This window comes from Melozone crissalis, unplaced genomic scaffold (genome assembly GCF_028551555.1).
Source record: "Melozone crissalis strain CALT ecotype California unplaced genomic scaffold, PUWL_Pcris_2 ptg000042l_1, whole genome shotgun sequence".
NCBI classification, from domain to species: domain Eukaryota; kingdom Metazoa; phylum Chordata; class Aves; order Passeriformes; family Passerellidae; genus Melozone; species Melozone crissalis.
In genome coordinates this window covers 45344943-45367392 of record NW_026535820.1, presented here as the reverse complement: position 1 = coordinate 45367392, position 22450 = coordinate 45344943, and the positions used below count along the sequence as shown (strand labels likewise).

The window sequence follows — 22450 nt, the reverse complement described above, 5'->3', positions numbered from 1 at the left end:
CAGAAAGTAACATATGCTCATATTCTGTGTGACACTCAATGAATACAGATGATCAGACATATTAAGGTGGCTAGTTTAATTAAAATTTTCAGAGATAAATATTTGCTGTAGCACAAAACCACATTCTCCTAAGTCAACCTGTATGTTATGGCCACAGCACCATATGACACACATTTCCTTTCCCTAGCTTAGATTTTCCCTAGCTTAGATTTTCCCTAGCTCCTCTTTCAGAAGTTCAGCCTTTTTTTACTGAGTGCTTGGATTAGTAGTATGATTAATAGGTCACTGATGTAGTTGGGCCATTGAGGTTACTGTAGGTCAGTTCATAGCGAGAGGTAATGCTAAAGAGAATTTCATAGTGAATAAAAAAATCTGCTATTTGTGCTGGACCTATACTGACAAATGTATTCATAAGGGATTTGAAAAGGCAGTGAGTAGTGGGATGACCAGGTACCGAATTATTCAAGAAAATTAAGACAAGGACCAATTATGAAGAATTTCAGAAGATCGTTACAGGATTCTTTCTCAGTAAAATAGCATCTGAAATTCAGTGTAGATAACTGTGAAGTTATGCAGAAATACTAGTACTAAATTCACATATAAAATAATTGTGTCTGAAGGTGACTGTAACCACTCATGAATAAGATGTGGTCTCACAAAACCAGCATTGGTCAACAGACTAAATCTACTGTTAAGTATCAACAAAAAAGACATGAAGGGAAAAATGACAGTCACGTGCCACTCTTGTAAACCTATTGGATGTCCAAATCCTTAATACTCTGTGGGACTGATCTGGTACCTTCCAGAAAACAGTACAGGAGAAAAAATAATCCAGAGCACAGCAACAAGGTAGAACAAATACACAGAACTATTTCCTTATAAAGAACAAGTAAATGAGGCAGGTCTTTTAAAAAGAGAAAATGAATAATTAAAGAAAAGTACAATAGAAGTCTCTCAAAATACCGCACAGAACATGCCTTCTCTCTCACACTTTTGGAATGATGAGGCATCAAAATAGCAGGCAGAAAGGTGAGGAAAAATAAAAATGTGTAATAACTTTCAGAAATCCTTGACACATATTTGTTGTGAATATTAGGACTATAGATGGATTTTAAATATAAATTACAGGACAATTTTTTTGAAAGAAAATTAATTGAAGGCTTTTAAATAGAAAATCACCACTGTGATTTTGGAAGTCCCCAAGTTTCAGATTATTGGAAACTCTGTTGTATTTTATGGAGCTATCATTATGTATTATCCCATTTTTTTTATTCTGTTGCTTAGGTGTCCCCAAGTATTCAGTTTTGGCAAAAAGTTAAAGACAGGGCACAGGGCTAGATGGGTCTTGGGCAGGCCTAGTCCTGCTGGTCGTGGTAATACGCAAGCATTGACTTTTTATTCAGTTAGATGACACAGTAAGACTGTAATAAATGTAGCTATTTATATCTGCATTTGTATATAAATTGTATATAAATGTTAAACTCTGAGAAATCTGAGAAGGGCACGTGAGATAGCTGTTGCTCATTTTTAGATGGAGTGTCTGTTGCTGCCACCACATTCCAAGGAAGTTGCAAGGTCAGTGTGTACCTTAACATCACGCTTTTGTACATTTAGGCATGAGATCAGAGTAATATAATTAATCAGAGCAACAATATCTGAGGTTTGCATGTCTGATCTTTAAAAAAATACTGTTCTAAACACGTGTAGCTTGCCTTAGAACATAAACTGAGATGTGTCTGAACAATTATGTATGAAATTCTCATGTCAGGACTGTACAAGGTGTTTCCATTGTATTCACCATAAGCAGACAATTTTCTTAGAATGTGTACCGTGACAACTTCTGGCCTAACTGGTTAGCTGAATCAGATATTTTTTATTATAATCAAAGTCTCAAAATGTGGGAATTCAGCTAGAAACTTAATATGATGATACACAGAAACAGATGTTTCTGAAAATGACAGATAAATAGAATTTTTTTGTTAAAGTTTCTAATACTTTACTCAAAATCCTTGAAGATGTATCTTGGAAAATACCTACTTCTTCAATCAGTAATCAAACTCAAAACATACTGAAGAGACGCTTTTTTTTATAACAAATACTTTTAACAGATGGAAATTAGTCTTTTGAGTCTTTCTTAGTCACTGAAAGGAGGCAAAAAGCACTGCAGGTTACCTGAAAAGCAGTTGAAAAATTATGTATTTAAAGTTCTCTGAATATTTCCCAAATAAATTATTTTGAGTGGGTTTATTTTGTTTTGTTTTTTATTTAGGGGTTTTTTTTGCGTTTTGTTTGTTGGGTTTTTTAGTATGAAAAACCACCTCACTGCACCGAAGTAAAAGTCTGAGTTGAGAGGGTTTTTTTCCATCCTCCTACTTCCCTTCTTTATAGGAACATCTATAGGAACTTCCAGTGAGGTGTGTCAATGATTTTTATTCGAGATTCTAAAGGAAACAGCAAAAGCTGTGATAAAATATTATGTGTTATACAGATTTATATAGATATGTACAAATTTATATATAAGTAACTTCTAAATTGAAAGCTTAATTTTTCAGTCTTCTAGCAGCAAATTCTTCTTTTAAAATGTATTTCATACAGCTTAATGAAAAAGGATTCTTTATACATTTTTTGATGTCCCTTTAAAGATGAGGGAAAAGGAAGTGTTAGCGATGACAGAAGCAGCTGTCATGCTGAACAATACAAATGATCTATACCTGTGTTCTAAACCAGCTTCTGAAATGCCCTGAATTTAAATAAAAATTAATAGTAAAGGAGTAGGGAATGGCCAGTTTGTCTCTGGGACAAAAGCCTAGCTAACTGAAGTCGGTGTTGACTTCGCAGGGGTTCTGTGAGCCCCTGAGCAGAACGCCCTGGGTCCTGTCACCCTCTCCAGGCGGGGTGAAGGTTATCGGTGCTCTGCCCTTCTGGCTGAGTGCTCTGGCAGCGCTCGCCTGGCCAGCCCCGGGGATTCCTCTCACTCACAGCTCAGCAGGTGCCTTGCTGACAAATGGGTCAAGCTGCAGGTCCTCATTGCTCATCACCCCTTGTCTGAACCCTTCTTGACTTCTACTAGCCCAGGCACCACTTGACTGTAGTTTTTTTGGGGTGAGTGTGGTTGTGGGAGAGCTGAGTTCTCTCTTGCAGTCTTGGCTGCCTCTCTGCCTTTTCCATGGAGCTGTGTCATGTTGCATTGGCCTGTCATTGCTTTAAATTTGCACATGTTTCACAGAGGGCTGATATTAAAAGAGCAGAATGGTTGGGTTTGACAAGTATTCACTTTAGAGAAGCTCTGTGAAGAAATTGGTTTACCCAGTCACTTCAGGATAAAGTTAGCTTTGTTTTAATCAGTGCACTCAGAATTAACCATCTTACCCAGCTTCTAATTGTGTATGTATGTGTATGAATTGCCATGGTGTGAAACATACTGTTGCTTTGTATAATGTATTTCTTGCTGCTGCTTCTCATTATTACCTATCTTACCCTTTTATGTTGTCACAAGTGATACTAGGTAGAATATTTTCTTTAAGTTTTGATGTTAGCATTTAAGAAGTTTATGTCTGCTTTCTCTCTTCAGCTGGTAGGGCTATAATGTGAGGTCAAAATGTAATATGAACTGTGGTGACATGTTCCTATTTTTTTTTTAAACCAGCTGATTGATCAGAGTACACAAATACATGCATTCTGAAGTGGCATGCACTCTGACATTTTCTCCCTGATTTTAGTTTGTAAATACTTAAAAATTTGCTTATATAAATGTACATGTTACTGTTTTTCTTATAGTATATCAGAATTGCTAACTTGATGTTACAAGTGTCAGAGTTGGAAAGTAGCATACAGATTACCAGTTTCTCTATCACATGAAAATATGGCCTTGAAACTGAGTCATGTTAGTGATAATTTAATAATCTTTTCTTTTGCCACAACTGCACAGTTTTATAAACTACCACACTGAGACTGAAGAAAGACAACTCTAATGAAAAAAATCTATTTTTAAAGGGAGAGAATATGAATGCAATTTTACCATCGGACATGTAAACACTGCAGAGTTCATGTCTGGTCACATAGTAAGCAAACAAATAGATAAGTTGATGCTGGTAAGTTGATAAATTTGCAGTCATTTAGTCATCTGTCTCACTTCCAGTATACAGGCATTGAAAAAGGCTGTGAAGCTTAAAGAATCAAAATGAATCATACCTACTATAAAAATGTTTGGCTAGCAATTTTGAATATTAATCAAAACTTTGGCTCTTTGTGCTGGGATGGGAGAATAGGGTTGATGTCAGTGAAAATGATGAATGATATATAACTGTGTGCTGTGCTTACATTATAATGTGCTTGAAGTCCTGCAGTTATTCATCCTTAAGCTTCTAAGGTCTAATTCAGAACTGGTGACCTGGACTTGGATCTAGTTATGGCTTGCAGTTGCACTAATCTCTCTCTGCAGAGATTTTCTTATGCTGCATATATATAAATTATATAATTAGGCGGAAAACTGGCTCCTATCCTCATGTTCATAGGATGATTGCAGCATTGAAGTAATGGTGTGTCATCTAAGCCAATTGTGAGCATACCAGCAACACCTTTTAGACATGGGTGCACTCAGTATGTGCTCTGAGTATCTTGCTGTATGGTCTGCCTTTCATGTAGTTCTTTTTGTCAGTAGCAAAAGAAAACTGCTGAGAAGATACAGATTCAGAGTGTTACAAACAAAGAGACAGGGAGATGGGCAGGTTTCAGAATCTTGAATAGCATGTATTCCTTGGGAAAAAAAAAAGCATTTTAATATCACTTGACTGAATTACAGATCATGAGAACTAGGAGAAAACTAGTACCTTTGTATAAATGCGGTATAATAAATCAAATAATTTCATGAAACAATATGTGAAAGGTTTCTTGAAAAAATTTTGAAAAAATACTCCATTATCTTCAGAAATGATTGAGATCATTGCTATGTGGGTTTAGGTTTTTTGTTTAGTCTTCTTTTTTTTGCCTCCAAATATTTGTTTCTTTTATAGCTGTTTAACAAGATTCCATGGCCAAAAAGTCACAGAGCAGTTGAGATTTTCACCCTTGGTGGTAAGATCTGCCTTCCTGTCTCCAGCTCCTCTCTGTTTGTCACACAAATCCAGCATGATCTGTCATATTGTAAACAGCAAGATTTGCTGTCTGCATGTGACTAAAATGTAATAATCTGCTTTTGAAACTGCAGTTGAAGTGTCTCTTACTTCCTTTAACTCCTTCTTCTGCTTGTGTTTGAAACTTGGAAATACTGTCATGCTCCAGGGAGCATTATTTTATGTGCTTTGTGAAAAGCACCAAAGCCTCATGGGGACAATTCATTGTTGCTGATACAAATCAGACTTTGGTGTCTGTTGATAGTCAGTCTGCTTTCATACTCAATTTTTTATGATTCTCTAAAAAGACATATTCATGTGCTTTGTTCTGCCCAGTGAATATTTCTTGCATGTGGTATCTTGTTTAGCTTTTTGAATGTTGCATTACTTTTTTTTTTGTCAAAATGGAATGCTGTTTGTTTGGGGTGGTTTTTTTCTGAAAATGCAGCTTGTGATCTTAAAAATGTTTAACAGTGAATTATTTTATCCAGGTACAAATAAGAATCCTGCATAAAATGCAGAATTTCATTAAGAAAGAAAAATTTTCCTGAGCACTTTTATTCTTTGTTTTTATTGGTCTTTAGCTGTTCAAAGACTTTTTTTTTCCAGTCCTGAACCTTGGTACAGCTAAATGCCAGACTATGTTTTGTGTGTAATAAGTGTCTTCATCTTTTTTAGCACACTCCTTACTGCTTGTGGTTACACCTGGTATAATACCCCAGCAAAGAACTGAGCAGGTTCAGCAGGTCCAGTTTGAGGATTTTTCATTTATGCTTGTATGAAAGGTTTCTTCTCTTTTAAAACCAACTTCCTTTGTTTATCTTACAGTGTAGGGAGAGACCTCAAAGTTAAGTAAATATAATAAGTATTTGCAGTTTGAATTCAGCTTTACATAGAAAGAATCAGGACAGAAAAGTTTTAGCAAATTTTGCTTGAAAATATGGGAAAATCAGGCATGCCCATCAAATTGATGAAATATGATAAAACATATACTTTCATATGTGTGTGCTTATAAATATATAAATGTACACATGCCTGCACACACACACAAATGTGATCATTTTATTCAGGTTCTTATTTGAAAAATAGGGGAAATAGTCCATTTTGGAGGACTTCATGTATGTTAATAATATTTTTTTTTCAATAGCATTAAAAGTCATTACACAATTTTCATCCTAGAAATGCATTTGACAATCATGGTTATTTTTAAATCCATGCTTTTGCTGTAGATAACATCAGTACAAACCATCTACGTAAAGTCAAATGCTTGACTTTTCCATTAGTTCTGGAAATGCAAACTAAACTAGATGTTCTTTTGGGAGTGGGATTTATTTATATATATATATATATATATATATATATATATATATATATATATATATATATATATAAAAATATATAATTTTTTTATTGGAAGTGAGACTCATTCATAGCTGAATAATTAGAACAGGATTATACATTGAAAGCACTGTGTTTCCTTTTAGATGAGGAGAGACATAGAAGGCAGCAGTGGTTGTGAGTGGTTCTGGAGCTAATTGTCTGGCTAAAGTATGCCACAGGCTGATTAAAATCTTTGAAAGCTTGCAACCTAGGTGGGACACACCACCTACCTTCAAAAACTCTTGAGCATTGCCAGTATCTATCTTGAGTGTGTAAAACAGTGTACGTGACACTCTTTCCAATCCTTTTTAGCTTTTCAGTGAGGCTGCTTCCTTGTCTCTTGCAAGAATTATAGCTTTTATTTCCCTTCTTTTGCTGAAGACTTGTGCAGTCTTTGGTGCCTGCCAGTAAAAGGAAAATTTTGCATAGATGTCCATACTATTTGAGGAAAAGGCCATTTGCTTGATAATTATGATACATGTTCAGTCTGTACAGTACTGCCAAATCTGTACTCGGCAAGAACAAAACTGGTAAGATTCCCTGATCAAGCCATATGCCAGGCAGACTGTCAATCTGATCTGCATACCAGCACATCTTTTGGGGTGTTTTCATATTTGACAGTAAAGAGCTGTTGCTCAACAGCTCTCAAGAAAGTTTTCAGAAAGGTCTAGATGAGGTCAGTGTAGTGGAAAACAGGATAATGGAGAGAAGCAGAAGTAAGAAGAATTTATTCTTGAAGTTATCCAAATAACATAAAGAAGATCAGGTACTCTGGAAAGCTCTGTGTAAAAATGTGGTAATGACAGCCAACAGAGCATGAGGAACAACTTAGAAAAGAGACCAAAATGTGTAAATAATAGTATGCTCTCACTGGGAATAACTGCATTTCTTGTCTCTCCTACCTTCAATCGGTTAGGGTAAACACAGGAAGAATTTGCAAAAGAATAGTGAGGATGTTTGAGGGCATGCAAGAGCTTACATGAATGAAACAGGTGAGCAAAACAGGGCTTTCAAAGCTGAATGAGCTGACCAAGAGGAGGACATTGATATATATAATCTTCTTCCTCTTGATTATGAAACCAAGAGCTTCCATGTTCCTTTCAGAAGTAATAGCACAAGGAGGAGGATTTCACTGTGAGGTAGAAGGGGTTGTTCTTTCTGTTGAAGAACCAACAGAGCCAAGGGGAGGGAGAATTTCAGAACACGCTGCAAGAAGTGAGACGTGGCAAGGCTGGAATGTAGCAGCTCAGACAAAGAAGTTGCTCAGAGAAGCACAGATTAGTCATGTGAGTTGAGGCCTCAAAAGTGGCAAGAAGGAACTTAGAAGGACAGAGAAGAGTGACTCAAGTCCAGTGCAGTTAATACACAGCTTAGCTGCAGCTAAGCAAGGAAATAAGGATCTCCTTGAAAAATAACATGGGTAGGAAAATACTTTCCTTCCTCATTCTGTCATTTCTAGTCACTCTGAGTTTTCAATATTGGAGAAGTTTAAAACTGATTTTTAGCAATGATAAAAAATGGTAAACTCTTTTCTAAACAGCTTTGTCTTTCAATTTTGTAGTCCCATCAAAAAACCCCCAAACTATAATGGTCTGCAAAAACAATAAATCACTGTGAAAAGCTGAAGAGAGTTAACTGTCATCTGCATGTTCTAGTATAAGACATCTTGGAAACCAGTTGAACACTTCAGTTGAAGTGGCTAGACCAGAGCAAACAATATTGGATGGGGGTTGGCTGCTTTTTTGTTCCCAAATAGTATGCAGTTAAGCTGCAGATGCTCTTGCCACAAGATGTTGTAGGTGTCACCATAGGATAGAAATCCACGCAGAGCTAAAAAATAGGCATCACTGCTGGCTCAAATCTCCACAAGCTGGAGTCTGGAAGGCTACCTGTAGAAGGAAGCAATGTATTTTTTTCCTTGGCTGTTCCTTTTGGACCCAATAAAAGATGCCAAAGCTCTTTGGCCTGATTCAGTGCAGTACTTCTGTTTACTTGCTGCTTCCACCCAAGTGTTCTTGGAAAGGTCAGTTCATCTCATGCTGCTGTGAAATAATCTGGAACCTGTTCTGCAGGAAACCTCCAGAAGGGCCAATACAAACTCCAATTCCCTTGGGTGCAGAAAAATTTAGAATGAAAAAAAAAGAGATTATTTTTATAGATAGTCTTTGTGATATCAAGCAAAATACTTCAGTGTGATTGCAGTTCCACTAATTATGCACTCATGCTGTTGTCAAGTATGATTTTCAAAAGTGATGAGCAGTGATACCACTAGAATACCACTTCAATACTAGAGTATTGAAGTGTTTTATAAATGCTCCAATTCCAACCTAACAGGTCCTTGACATTTTAGGTAGGTACTCATTTAGTAGACATTTTTGAACCTAATTTTTCAGGTCTTCCTTATGAATAAGTAAATAAGGTGATATTATCCTCCTTGCCTCAGTGTAAGCTGGAAAGAGTTGCAAGGAATTGTAAAAGTAAACAGTTTTTCTGCTGTAGCAATAAGCTCTGGGTACAGAGTGTGACCAAGAAATGAACAGTCCAAAGTTGCACTTGAGGAGTTTGGAGTACATCAAGTTCCAAGGCTGAAATACAGGGATAGACTTGATACTGAAAGCTTTTCAGCTTCTGAGTGTGATCATCAGCATTAAAATGGAATATTTAAAAAGGCATTTGACATACTAAATTTATGTGGTTGTGTAAGAGTATATTGCAGTGCATGGAAACTGAAGCAGCCCAAGTTGCATAAGGGGTTCAGGTTTGTTTGCTTTCATTTTTGATGCTACATTTAAATTTTGAATGATGCTCCTTCGTGTTACAGATTTCAGTTACTTCTTTTGCTTCATTTTCTAATCAGAAGACATCACAACTTCAATCTGAAGATGAAACTGTTACACAGAATCATTTCATTAATTAAAATTTTTGAATTTAGCGCCTCTGTTGTTTCAGGGTAAGCTTGAAGAAATTCAAATTTTAATTATTTCATCTATAACTATCAGAAGTAAGAAAAGAAAAAAGAAAAGGAAAGAAAAAAAATATGTGAATGCATTGGAATATGGAGGTATTGGTGACCATGGAAAGTCTCAGTTGTAGGCATGATATTTATTAATGCTTATTTGTCTATTGTATTGCATAATTTAGTCAGAGGACTTTACTCCTGGTGTTTTAGATCTTACTAGTCCTTTTGAAGAAATTTATATGAAAAACAAAGAAAGGGTAGAATCCTTTGTTGTTCTAAAAGTTAAGCAGCTTTCCAGAAATTATGCATTACTCACAGTGCACCATATATAGCTTAGCAAATCAAAGATACATGGCATACCTTTGCTCCAGCTTTACTTTCTTTTTTTTGTTAATTTATTTTTAACATTTCACATCCACAGGACAATTCTTAGTGTCTCATGCAGGACAGGCAGGTGTAAATCTTGCTGGGTTCCTCCCTAGGAAAAGAGATTTCTTACGTGAAGGTTTCTGGATGTAATGTGAATTTGAAAATTTATTGAGAACAACAGGTCAGCCTGTTCAGTGAAGGAAGGGGGCTGTGTGAAGGAGCAGTGCTGAGCCATGTGCTGAACGACAGACATGGGGATCCTTGGAGTCTTGGGCTGTGTGACAAAGCGGCACCAGCACAGATAAGGTTGCGGGGGTGTTGAAAATTAATAGAGACGTAGCTGGTGTAGCTGGAGTGACAGAATCCTTGTCACGCATGCAGCAATAGGAGGAAAAGCCGTAGGAGGAAATCCATATTCAATTCACCTTCACAGAAGCAATCAAAGTATTTTGGCAGAAAGCTTCCTCCTGCCAGCATACTTTAGTTTTTGAGGACTCTTTCAGCACAGTGTTCTGGTATTCCTATCTAAGATTAGTTGTGGCAGATGAGATTAGAATCAGAACTTAAATGCAATGCAATTAATCATTATTGAAAACTTGTCTTCCTATTCCTTATTAAAAAGAATTACTAAGGTTTTGTGGATTTTTTTCATCTGTGAATTTAGTCATTGGAAAATAATTTGGCTTCTTCTGACAGCTTGTGACTGACGCTTTGCAGGGAGGAAAAAAAGGATTTTTAATAGTTTTAAGAATAAACTCTTTGCTGTCATATTTTCAAGCCTTTCACTTTGTTAAAGCTTGAGTGATTTAGCTTCCCATCATTTGGGTTGCTGCTTACACCTGAGAAAAATGGGAGATATTGAGGACGATTTGCAGCAGAAGCAGAAAAATAAAAGTACTAAATGAGTGGTGATTCTCCCTCACATGACCAGAAGGAAAACAAACTGTTTGGCTTTTGACCGTGCTTGCTACTAAACACCCTGTCATAGTGTGTGAGGTGAGTCACGACTTGTTTATTTATAGACACGGCCAATCAAAGGCGACCGCTCTGAACTTCATTCAAGACCAGCAGCTCTTAGCATGTCTTGTAAACATTTGCTCTCTGAGCAAGGAGCATTCTTCCTGGCGGAGAGCAGCACAGGTGCCTGGCTGGTGGCTCCTAAAGCACAAAACAGACTAGAAGATCGTTGCCTGGATTATCTAGATTGGTAGAGGGAGACTGAGAATTCCCTTTTACATCTGAAATGCCAGACAGTGAGGATCTGGGACAAGATGACAGGTACTGTACTTTGCTTGTGCTGGCCCTCCCGTGCAGTGCAGCAAGGACTGAGGCTCCATGTAATCAATCTGTGTGTGCTCCTGAGTGCTCAGCCTTGAGATCAGTTTTCTCTGCGTTGTAACCAATCTTCTGCTTCTTGGGGGCTTTGCCTCTCATGCTAACCTTCTCAGGAGGGAAGTGTGAGTCTTAGTGTCTGATAGAGGCTAAATGGAACAGCTCTGAGGTACCTCTTAAACTGAAGGTGAAGGGAAGAAAATGCTGTGTGGTTTCTACCGGCACACTTTTTCCTTCAATGCCTCAATATGTCAGGCATGGAAATAATTTAGTTGGAGTCATGCTACTGACAGAACACTAACTCATTTCTGTGAGATAGGGCACTGGGTCCCTTTGAGGTATGCCTGTCTTTCTGAAGTTCAGCTTTTATTTTAATTAGCTGATAAAACCAACAGTCAGGACAAAAAAAATGTTTATGTATCCAAAACTTGATAACATTTTAAAAAATACTGTTTTCTAAAATATGACTCAGCACATTCCTATGAAATAAATGCCCTAATTAAATTTAGCCAAATACTTTTTAAAATAGGTATTTGAAAAGTTGATGTTATTGATGTTTGGCTATGGCAGAGTTTGTAATCTAGATTTCTTTAAGTCCACATGGTTTTTCCATAGTCTTTATGTGTTGTATTGCACTCAATCAAAATGTTGGCTCTAAAATGATGTTATTGAAATATTTGATGTGGTAAAAAGAGTATTTGTCATGTATGTAGAAAGGGATTTTTTTTTTAGAAGTTAGTGAAGAAATGCCAGAATACAGAGGCAAATCTAAGAAATTAGGCAACTACAGGGATCAGAATTGGACATTTCATGATGGCTTTGGGTTTGATTTCTTCTAGTTAAATTTAAATCTAAAATTTGAATTTATGTGGTTGTTTTTCCAGTATGTCTGTCGGTGTGTTGCAAGATGAAACACAGGAGATAGTTCTGGTTGTCTGTTGTAGAGCAGCACATTGAAGCACAGCCCCCTGACTGGATGAGCGTGGGTGATCCCCAGGGACAATTGGGTCTCTGCAGGGGTGGGGTCACCTACACATTTCCGTTTGCAGGGATATCTGGGTTGTGCCCTGTACATATATAACATAGATTATAATTAATTGTAGTGGCAGGTAGTGTTTTTTCTTCTCTTAAGGAAATGTTGCCTCATTACTGATAACCACCAAAGCGTTAATTGCTGTTCTTCAAAAAATGTTTGGTGAGATCTCCACTTTGTTCAATTGTTTATTTTTCAATAAAGAAAACTGGAAATATGTGTGACCCCTTAAAAAAAAGTTTTCAGCTTTGTAATAATATCTAATTTATTTTGTTCATAATTCTTTCTCTATAAAGGCTTGCAGCAAAATTTGGCAGCTAAACAGAAGGCCTAAGACTCTAAGACCTCTTTTTCTATCAAAGTTGGGAGTTTTTGTTTTGGAAGAAAAAAGATGAGCTTTTCTAAAGCAGTAACCTGGAAAAACATAACAGAGCCCGCTCTGCCCATTTATCATTTTTGAAGCTACCATTAAATTAACTGACCCTGATGTTCATCCTTCATCCTTTTGTGTCTTCCAATTTCCTTTTCTGAAATTAATTTGCCTTTTTGTCTTGGTCATAACAAATAGGATATAACTGGAGAACATTGCTGAAGAAGTGCTAATGAGGCCTGGTGGAGGTCAGAATATTTTGGTCCAAGTTAAACAAGAGGGAATAGAAGGAGGAGCTATGGGTGCTGTACAGGAGCAATTAATCTTAGAATTGCAAAGGAAGAAATTGTAATGTAAATGTACAGATAATAGTGTAATTTTAAGGGCACACTGAATCAAAGCTTCAGCTTGTATGCATTTAAAAAAGGAGAGCAGTGGTATTTTTGTGGAAGGTGCAGAATGAGCTTTGATCCCTGATTAGTTTCAGTGCACTGCCCTCCTTGTAGGCCCTGCTCAGATGCAAATACTTCTTACATCCTCTCTCCAAGTTCATGTCCTACTTCAGAAAATATGTAATATTGTGTCACAAGTGTATTTCATGAACATGGTTACATCATAGTTAACTATGTGGCATTGGTCAATACTCTGTTAGTCATACTGCAAATTAAAACCAAAAGCAAAGGAACAGAGGCACCAATACTTAGTAAGACTAGCCAAAAAGTGAAGAGTTGTGAAGAGCAGGTACCCACTTGTATCTTCTGTTGTGTTTTGGCACATGATCACATGATCATGGCTGCTAGCAGATGAAGAACAGTGAGGAAATACATGGCCACAGGTAGAGGATTGAAAAAAATTTAGCGTAAGGAGATATTTTCCCTCAGTAATTTTCTACCATTGGGTCCACTTCAGTTTTGGTGTAGGATAGTATAATTTTTTTTTAATTGACATTTTGTGAGGAATGTAATGATAGTCAAGAATGTATAAAGGATGTATTATTGTGAATATAGGTCCTGAAGTGGAGGAAATATATGGCTTTAGGAACTCTCAGTAATGCATCAGAGTAGTAAGTGATAACCTACTTATACATTAAAACCCAGGGAAAGGAGTCAAAATGAAGTTGTGCACAGAAAAAGTTACAGTCATCTTGATAGGTAACACAGAAAGTAATTGAAAAAATATTCTTTGGCACTTGAAAATGCAGTTTTCCTTTTTTTCTTTTTTTTTTTTTCTTTTTTTTTTTTTTTTTTTTTTCTTTTTAGTGCAGCTTTCCTGCATTTCAGGGAATACTAAGTTCATCTTTCCTAGCTGTTTGACTTTGAAAGGCCTTGAGCTAGGAATATCCCAGCTGAAGAATGAGGAAGCTGTGAAGGAGGAAAATAAATTGATTTTGTGAAAAAGCACTAAAAGAGTTGTCTTTGGAAGAGAAAAATAATTCCATAAGAATTGCTTCCAACAGCTGGCCAGATCTGTATAAACGTCTGCAAATGGAACTTTATGGTCTTGTTGCTTAGTAAGGAGTTTCCTTACTTTTCTGAACAAAAATATCTCTTTTGTGTGTGTAACAGTTACAAATGGGAACCTGACCTGAAAGATCCCAGCCCTTGGACCATCTTGGTAAAAGGGCAACAGAACATAGTAAAGAGTATTATAGTCTTTGCTAAAGAGAAAGCAAGTCAGTAATAGCATGTACATGGCACTGAAACACTCTGTTCTCATGCAAAGAGATGTTTAAAAAATCTTAATGGCATAAGTCATGAATTTGGACTAATGGCACTTGACTGTCAGAGCATGCTTTGAATGACCTGGAACTGCAGTAGTAGCTGGTGTTCTCCTCAGGGGGCTGGGCAGGAGGAGTGCAGGTCAGAGGAAGGGTTTCCTGTGGGAGCTGCCAGTCTGCTCACCACAGTCTGCCCACAGCAGCTCAGCCCTGAAATGCCCCACTTTAGCTGGAGTATATTTTGTTTGTCTTAGCAGGACATTAGGCAAAAAGTGACAACATTTAATACTGTCTGCTGTATTGAGGAACTTGTATACTGGAATCACCTTCAAGAAAAGCTGGAATTAACCAGTTTGTGGTCAGTCAGCTGAAGAAATACAATGCAGCTCCTTATTAAGACTTCATAAGATGACTGATGTATTATACCTGAATAGAAGTGATGAACACGTGCCCTCCAAAATAAAATCTTGTTATTAATGGGCCATTTTTTTCAGTTAAGCAGTCTGTTGGATAAGATGAATTCCCTGTCTCTTTGCAGAACACTTCAGTGTATTTTTATAAGAATAAGTTTGCTTGCATTTTCAGAAAACTTTGTTCTCAACTAGTAATATAAACAAAAAAACTACCTTAAATTTATTGGATTGATATTGTTTAGCAGGACATCAGTGGTAAAATATTCCCATGTCAGTTGAAGAGAAGAAAATATAATTATGGCTTTGGTTTAACACTCAGTGCAAGGAGTAAATAGAGCCAGGGATGAAAGGTTGCTTATCTGTCACAGGGCCCACCACTCTGTTCTGCAGTCCAGTGGGAAAGGCACATCCAGCCTCATCAAATCCTGTTGATTTAAACATATTTCTTGTGCAGTAATATTACAAGAAATCATCTTGGTCAGGAAATAAAAGGGAGAAAGCTGTGAAATAAGATATTTTTCCAGCTTTTTATTCCAGACCTTCCCTTGGGAAAAAACCAAAACAGGAACAGCATATTGGACAGATGCACTATTAATAAAAAGCACAAAACTGAAGTGTCAGATGCAGATAGATGAGGCTGGGAAGAAAACACTTTAAGAGTTTGAGGGGCAATGTTACACAGTATAGCATAATTTAGTAGTTCTTATAAACAATGTATTTGAAGTACTGGAGGTATGATAATTAAAGATGATTTTTGGATGGGAAGTGTTAGATACTCTTTAAAGGGGATAACTACATTCTCCAGCTTCCATTTAAAAACAAGATCTGTCTCTGTATCTTAGAGATTCAAAGGGTGCCAAAGCCTCAACATTGAAGGGATCTGTTAAAGGATGTTAGCCACAGTACCACATATTAGTGAGCCTAAATCTCTGCAGCACCTGTGGATTAGCAATGGGAAATAGGGTGCATATGGATGTGTACAAGCTGAACAGATTTCTGTTAGAAAGGCTTTGCAATATTTGGAGCAAAAAGGTGGAAGATGAAAATTCTCCCTGAAGTCTTAAGAATGGAGTATATTTGTAGATGCATCCTGGTTTGGTTTTTTTTTTTGTTTTTGTTTTTTTTTTGTTTTGTTTTGTTTTGTTTTTTTGTGGAAGTCTTTGATGCAAGGACGATTTTACATGGTATCGCAGTGATTCATTTAAATTGCAGGTCTTGTTAACTTGGTCATGGCCACATGACACAAATACAATTATTTTAGTATACTTAATGATTGCATAGGATCCAAAAGTGGCACAGGATAGAGCCCAGTTCTACATAGTCACCTTTAAAATTAGCCACATGGGTCATTAGGATGCTGTGCTGTGAGTTTAGTAGTGCTGGCCATTCTGTCTTTCCACATAGGACACATAACATTCACAAATGTGTTACATTTTGTGTCCATAAGTCTAATCAATAGTGCATTGTGTTCCAACAAAGTTCAATAGTAGCTTTTAGAGGTTTTGCCATTGGTATTTTAATATACTTAACTGTGAAATTTCTTTTTAACAGTTTTATATTTTGGAAAGAAAAAGGGGTGTTTATTTTCATTTGCAGTATATGTCCTGAAATTGCTATATAAAATAAAAAATTTACACAAACCTTTTTAGTCTAGATACTATTTTAAATCCCTTATCTCTGTACCTTAATAATTTAGAAGAAAAATTTTAAAACCTACTTTTTGTGCCTAAGTCTTCAGGTATAAAATGTTTGCTTCAGAGAAAAACTGTATCATTATAATCATTTCCTTCTGCACTGCAGTGACTTCTTTCTTACAGCAGAAACCTGTGAAAGCTCTGAAAAGGTAGACCTGCTTGATTGGGATTTGCCAGCAGTTTACAGCCTGGATTTCATTTGAGTTTCATTATGAACTCCTGGTTGCCTGTTTGTCCTTTGATATGCAGGTCCCTTACAGTTGCACCATCCTATAGGTTCTACGTATTACCTTTTAAAAAACTACCAAAAAGCAATATTACCTACATTTTGATTTACATATCTTCAGGAATGTAACTTTCAGTTCTTCCACCTTGACTACTACATTCCAAGTTACCCTGAAAATTACAGAGTGCACAGGCTTCAAATGTGTGTGGTTACAGCTGGGAAATCAGGAGGGTTTAGAAGCTCTATAATTACAAACTCTATGTTTATGTGGGTGCAGTCCTTCTGATCCACCACATCATGGTGTTCTCCTGTCCCTGCTGCAGTTCTGAGTAGCATATCTGCATGAAGATACGTAGAAAAGTGTGTGCACATAATTCAAAAAAATCCAGCACATCACGAAGAGATCTTTAAACCAGTAACATGAGATCTGCTGACCTTTCTGAGAGAAATGTGATGGGGCTTTGCTTGAACAGATGTCTAGCTATGAAATGGGAGCATGACACCATCAGTCATTTTTAGCAAACATAATGCCACTGTCTCTTCTGGCCAGGGTTTGTGACTGTCATCAGTGAAAGCCTCTGGGTGGTAGAGTGTTTTGGGTCAGTTTTTTTTACAATTACTAGGCAACAGTTTATATACTTGCTCAGTTATAGAAATGATGCAATAGGCAATCAGAAGGATGTGAGTACTTTATTTTTTCTGAACACCCTCAACCTTATTGATGGTAGTTTTGGAATGGAAGTGTAGCACTGCATATCAAACTAAGAATAAGTGATGGGAGCATAAACTATTATTCTTTCTAAATGACCCACAAAAGCCTTTGAAAGTATTCAAAGTTGGCTGCTTATCCCCAAAGGAGCACCTGGACAGCAGTCCCCAAAGCTGTTTTGGCAGCAAGTATAGGGTTCACATTTAAGTAATGCACTAATATTATGCTGAAATAGATTTATATTCTTGGTTGACTTATGTCATAGTCAGGCACTCCACATTCATCATCTACATCACTTCACGTGTCTTCTTTTTCCTTTTTTATCTTTCAATGTGACCATTGGAAAATTAATTTCTCTGGAGTATGCATCATCATGTGCCTTTTTCCTTCTGATCTCATGCAAGTTTCATAGTTACCTTTGTTTTTACAGGGCCATGACATAACCTCCCTTTGTGTACATACATTATATGTTGTACATACAACTATATGATGTACCTCCTTTCTTTCTCACTTCCCTTCACCAGGATCTGTTGCTTCCCCTTTGTCCCAGCCCTCTGGACTGTGGGTAACACTGCTATTTAGGTTGGCTCAGGGTAAAAAGACAGGAAAGATAGATATCACCAAGGCTGGTGGTTGTTGGGAGGTATGAACAATTAGAGGCAGCACGTGCATCTGGTGGTCACACAGAAGATCAGCAAGCTGACTTTCTTACACCTCTAATTGCCTAAGATGAGAGTAAGGCTTCCCAATAGTCCCTGGTGTTCCTTGTAAAATAGAAAATTGTAGCTATTATAGAACTAACAAAGGTGTCTTATGATTTCTTGTGGCCTAGAAGCGACTGCCAAGTACTCTTTTGTGGAGTTCAGTAGTGTGTTTGCAAAGTTTTGAAGCAAATTTCACCTATACCATCCACTCATCCACTCCTCTTGCTTGTCTTGTCCATGCACCGCATGTGTACCACAGGGCCAAAGCATATAGCAAGATCTTTTATCTGCACTGCAGCTCATGCTTTCAAAAACTTTGTCAAAGAAAGCATCACTATCACCAAGCAAGGCAACTGCAGAGAACTTGCCCGGCAAATGTGCACTTTTTCATCATTAAGATGAAAAAGTGCACATTTTATGAGTTATGATTGTGACTTGTTATAGCTTCTTCTCTTTTATCTATATTGTCTTTATATTAATGGTGAAAATAGTTTGCATTTTTATTGTACTTTCTGCTTTTGTATTTTCCCCCCCTCTGCTTTTGCTATCAGCTTAAAATTTTTAAAGTGAGTATCTACAGTTGTCCTAGTTATTTCAAGACACTAATTTGATAGTAGGTATCAAGCCTGTTCATTTTTGCTTTGTGCTTCCACAAAGTTCTACTTTGATTGTCAACAATTTCAAATAAAGGGTAGGAGTAAAAGTCTGTAAAAGGATTTTATTATTCAGAGCACTGTCATAATAGTAGTTTTCAGTAATGGAATAAATGGGCAGCTCTTAAAATACTCATTAATGCTGTAGAATGGTTTATAGAAGCTGGAAGCAGTGTTTCTTTAGGGGAAGTAGCCTATCCATAAAAATTGCAGTTCCTGTAGGCCAAAATGTGTGTATAATACTTTCTTGAAGCCACTAATTATCAGAGATGATGGAAATTGAAATCTCTACTGTGGGTGGGATGCAGACAGTTCTGTGTAACATTGCTCATCCCTCCAGCTGGGTTCCTGCAGTGATCTCTATGAGTTATGTTATGGTTTTATTTGCACCCTCTGTCACAGACAAATATCTGCATTCAGTGCCTTGAATGGCTGGGAAATTGCCAAAGTCACCTAGTCCAAGACACAGGGCTCTTATCCTATGCATTTCAGGTGTGCTGTTTTAAATAGTTCAATGTTTGTTTTCCTCAAAGGGAAGGAAAAGCCCCTCACCCTGACTATTTTGTAGTGTAAGAGGAAATCACACCACTGCAACACCATAAGTACTACAATGCAGCCAGGAATAGGGCACCACTTTTGGGGTTCGGACCTCAATGAGCTTTACCCCATGGCCGAAACCGCTGCTCCATGCAGGTGGCGGTGCCCGGGCAGTCTGGTCGTGTCCCTGCCGGGCAGTGTGGCCGTGTCCCCACGGGGCAGTGTGGCCATGTCCCCACGGGGCAGTGTGGCCGTGTCCCCACCGAGCAGTGTGGCTGTGTCCCCACGGGGCAGTGTGGCTGTGTCCCCACGGGGCAGTGTGGCCGTGTCCCCACCGGGCAGTGTGGCCATGTCCCCACCGAGCAGTGTGGCTGTGTCCCTGCCGGGCAGTGTGGCTGTGTCCCCGCCGGTCAGTGTGGCTGTGTCCCCGCCGGTCAGTGTGGCTGTGTCCCTGCCGGGCAGTGTGGCTGTGTCCCCGCCGGTCAGTGTGGCTGTGTCCCCGCCGGTCAGTGTGGCTGTGTCCCTGCCGGGCAGTGTGGCTGTGTCCCCGCCGGTCAGTGTGGCTGTGTCCCCACCGGTCAGTGTGGCTGTGTCCCCGCCGGTCAGTGTGGCTGTGTCCCTGCCGTGTCCCCTCCGCCCCTCCCGTCCCTGGCTGGTCCCCGCGGCTGTGCCACCACCTCGTGGCGAACGGGGACAGCCGGGAGGCAGGGACGGGTCTCCGCGGAGCATTTTTGACCGAAATCGTGCCTTTTTACAAAAGCGACCGTGTGCAGCTGATAGCAGTCGGGAGTTAGCTCTGACCGCCTGTGTGTCCCCCGATGGCTGTGCACCGACCTGTCTACAGCCATTTTTTCACAATGTAGATTATTTATCTTGCAATTCGATCTACTTGTGACAAAATGTTTACTGCTAATGCATTAGTCATGTAATGGGTTATATATCTCAGTGAAATGACCAGAGTTGCTGATGGCTGGCTTGCATTCGCTGTGATCAAAGCTGTGTGTACTCAGCAGTGTTATGTGAAAGCTAACTCAGTAAAGCTGGTGTAGAATTGACTTCAGATTCTCAGTGTTTGTACAGCGGTTTGTCCATTCTTTGTACCAGTTTGACTTGACATTGACTGGCATGTCTTTATTATTATTTGTTGTTTCTTAAACCAGCTTTGTTGTAGAGGCTCTGTTTACTCCACAAAGGTATATGATGTGACCATTTAAGCTCAATATTGGATTAACTGATCAGCCCCAAATGTGATAGACACATATGCCGCTGTCCCATGGTTTTCCAAAAATTCTTTGGTGCAGGTTTTTTTTGGGGGGGGAGGGGTGTTATTTTATTAAAAGCACTGAACAGTCATAAGATAAGCTTTAGAAACAGTCTTTTCAGTATAATAGAAAAACTTAAATTCACTAGGAAAATTAATGTAAACATCAAGACTCCAAGAGCAGTTTCTTTTTCTCTATGTTGGGTAGCAATTTCATCATCATAGTTTGCAGAACAAAATAAAAAATAGAAAAGAAAAAGCACAAGGATTAAATACATAAAATGAAATTTATTAATATGTGTGGCCATCTTGTGGCAATAAAAAGTACTGTGGTATTTTTTAAAAGAAAAAATAGTGTTTAAAAACAAGTTTGGGGTCAGTTGCTTGATTTGGATGACAACTGTGCCTTCAACACAATGTCTTCATATGACAAGAATGAATAAGCAGTAATTTTTTATGGACTGAAAACTGCTACTACTGAACAGATTAATATTTTTTAGTTTAAAAGATCAAATTAGCTCAATATAAAATACAAAGAAACAAGCCCAGGTGTCTCTAACATAGCAACAGCCATTTTACATGATGTTTTCAACCAGTTTCAACTTCCATATGAGCTGTAAACAAAGTCGGGTATTTTTGTTTTGTTTGTTTTATTCAGCTGGAAAGTCACCGATTCCAGTCAAGACTACAGACTCAGAATAAATCAGTGCATTTCAGAAACACTGATGAATTTATTTGTATTTCTTCAAGAAATGTCCCACTTTAAGGAACAAAACCCTGGCAAGGTAAGCACTCCCCAATATGACTAACGGTTCTATATGATTTAATCAAAAGGTGAGATAGATTTAGAAAAAAAAAACCAAATGAACAAGCAAAAAAAAAAAAAAAAGGAGAAAAATGTACATTCTGACACATTCAGTCATGAGTTTCTGCTAATTTTTTTTTTTCTGTGAAGAACATGGGTAGGTAATCAGTGGGAAAAGCTGTTCACAGTAAACTTTATAGCAATACAGTTTATACTTTTTATAGCAATAGTTCCAGCTATTAGAACTTCACCAGTTATTCCGTGAACTTTTTAAAGGAAATTTAAAACACTACAATTTAACTACAATTTAATAAAAATTGAAAAAGCAAAGAAGTAAACAGGCATGTTCTTAAACACAAACATTTTATTTTCTTTAATAACTGCAGTTTTCAGGAATAGCTGCATGAAGAGAGTTCCTCATACTTTATTGTGGCAATTTTTCATCTATACACCAATAGTTGGTGATTTTCCCTTTTTTTACTGGAAAGACTGAGCTGGAGAACCCAGCTCATCAGCTCATGAAGAGGCAAGCAAAAGTAAGGCTTTTTTTCCTCCAAGTTGGAAGGATACCATTATTTAGTTCTAGTAAAACATGAAGCAGTTTTTTTTTTTTTTCCCCAAAGAGAAATATAAATAAGTAAATGTATATTATGATAACAATAGATGACATTTTTATGTTTTTATTGCTAAATTCAAGTTAAAAGAAGACTACAGGACTTCTTCTCCTCTTTTAATCTCTCTTAATTTGCCAGAAAGTCTTTCCTAAAAACAAGCCATTCAGAATTAGCAAATAGAAAGTATGTAGTACCACACTCAAATATTAGCAGTTAAGATTGAAAATACAGATGAGCAGCTGGATGAAAAAAGAAGAAAATTATAGGAGAATGAAAATTATGGAGAAAAAATTAATAAATTATATAAAGAGCAGTTGTATGTCTGGACAATAAAGTTATATTTAAAAGAAGTTCATACTGAAATAAAGAAATGTGGTATCAGTATTGTGGTGACATGACCGTAACTGTATGTTAAGAGATATCTAATACTAATTTAGAAAATACAATGTTGATAGCATGTTTTTCCTTCTTTTCCCTGACCTCATTCTCTAAGCCATGCCATTATTTTACTGCCATAATTAGAAGCAAATTAGGCAGTAATGCTGTGTGCAAAATTTCTTTGA

The 22450-nt window shown here is 37.5% G+C and overlaps 1 protein-coding gene across 2 annotated transcripts in view; it reads left to right on the top strand.

Moving 5' to 3' along the window:
* The window catches only part of RETREG1 (reticulophagy regulator 1), a 65183-nt gene that overhangs the window by 29997 nt on the left and 12736 nt on the right, over positions 1-22450 (top strand). The window contains exons 1-2 of one of the 2 annotated variants that reach the window (XM_054285277.1): positions 11024-11097; positions 21127-21253. In XM_054285277.1, the coding sequence (XP_054141252.1) occupies positions 11063-11097; positions 21127-21253 (162 nt within the window). In that variant the 5' untranslated portion in view covers positions 11024-11062. Of the gene's footprint in view, positions 1-11023; positions 11098-21126; positions 21254-22450 lie in introns of those variants that run through there. The other variant, XM_054285276.1, reaches the window with a different exon arrangement.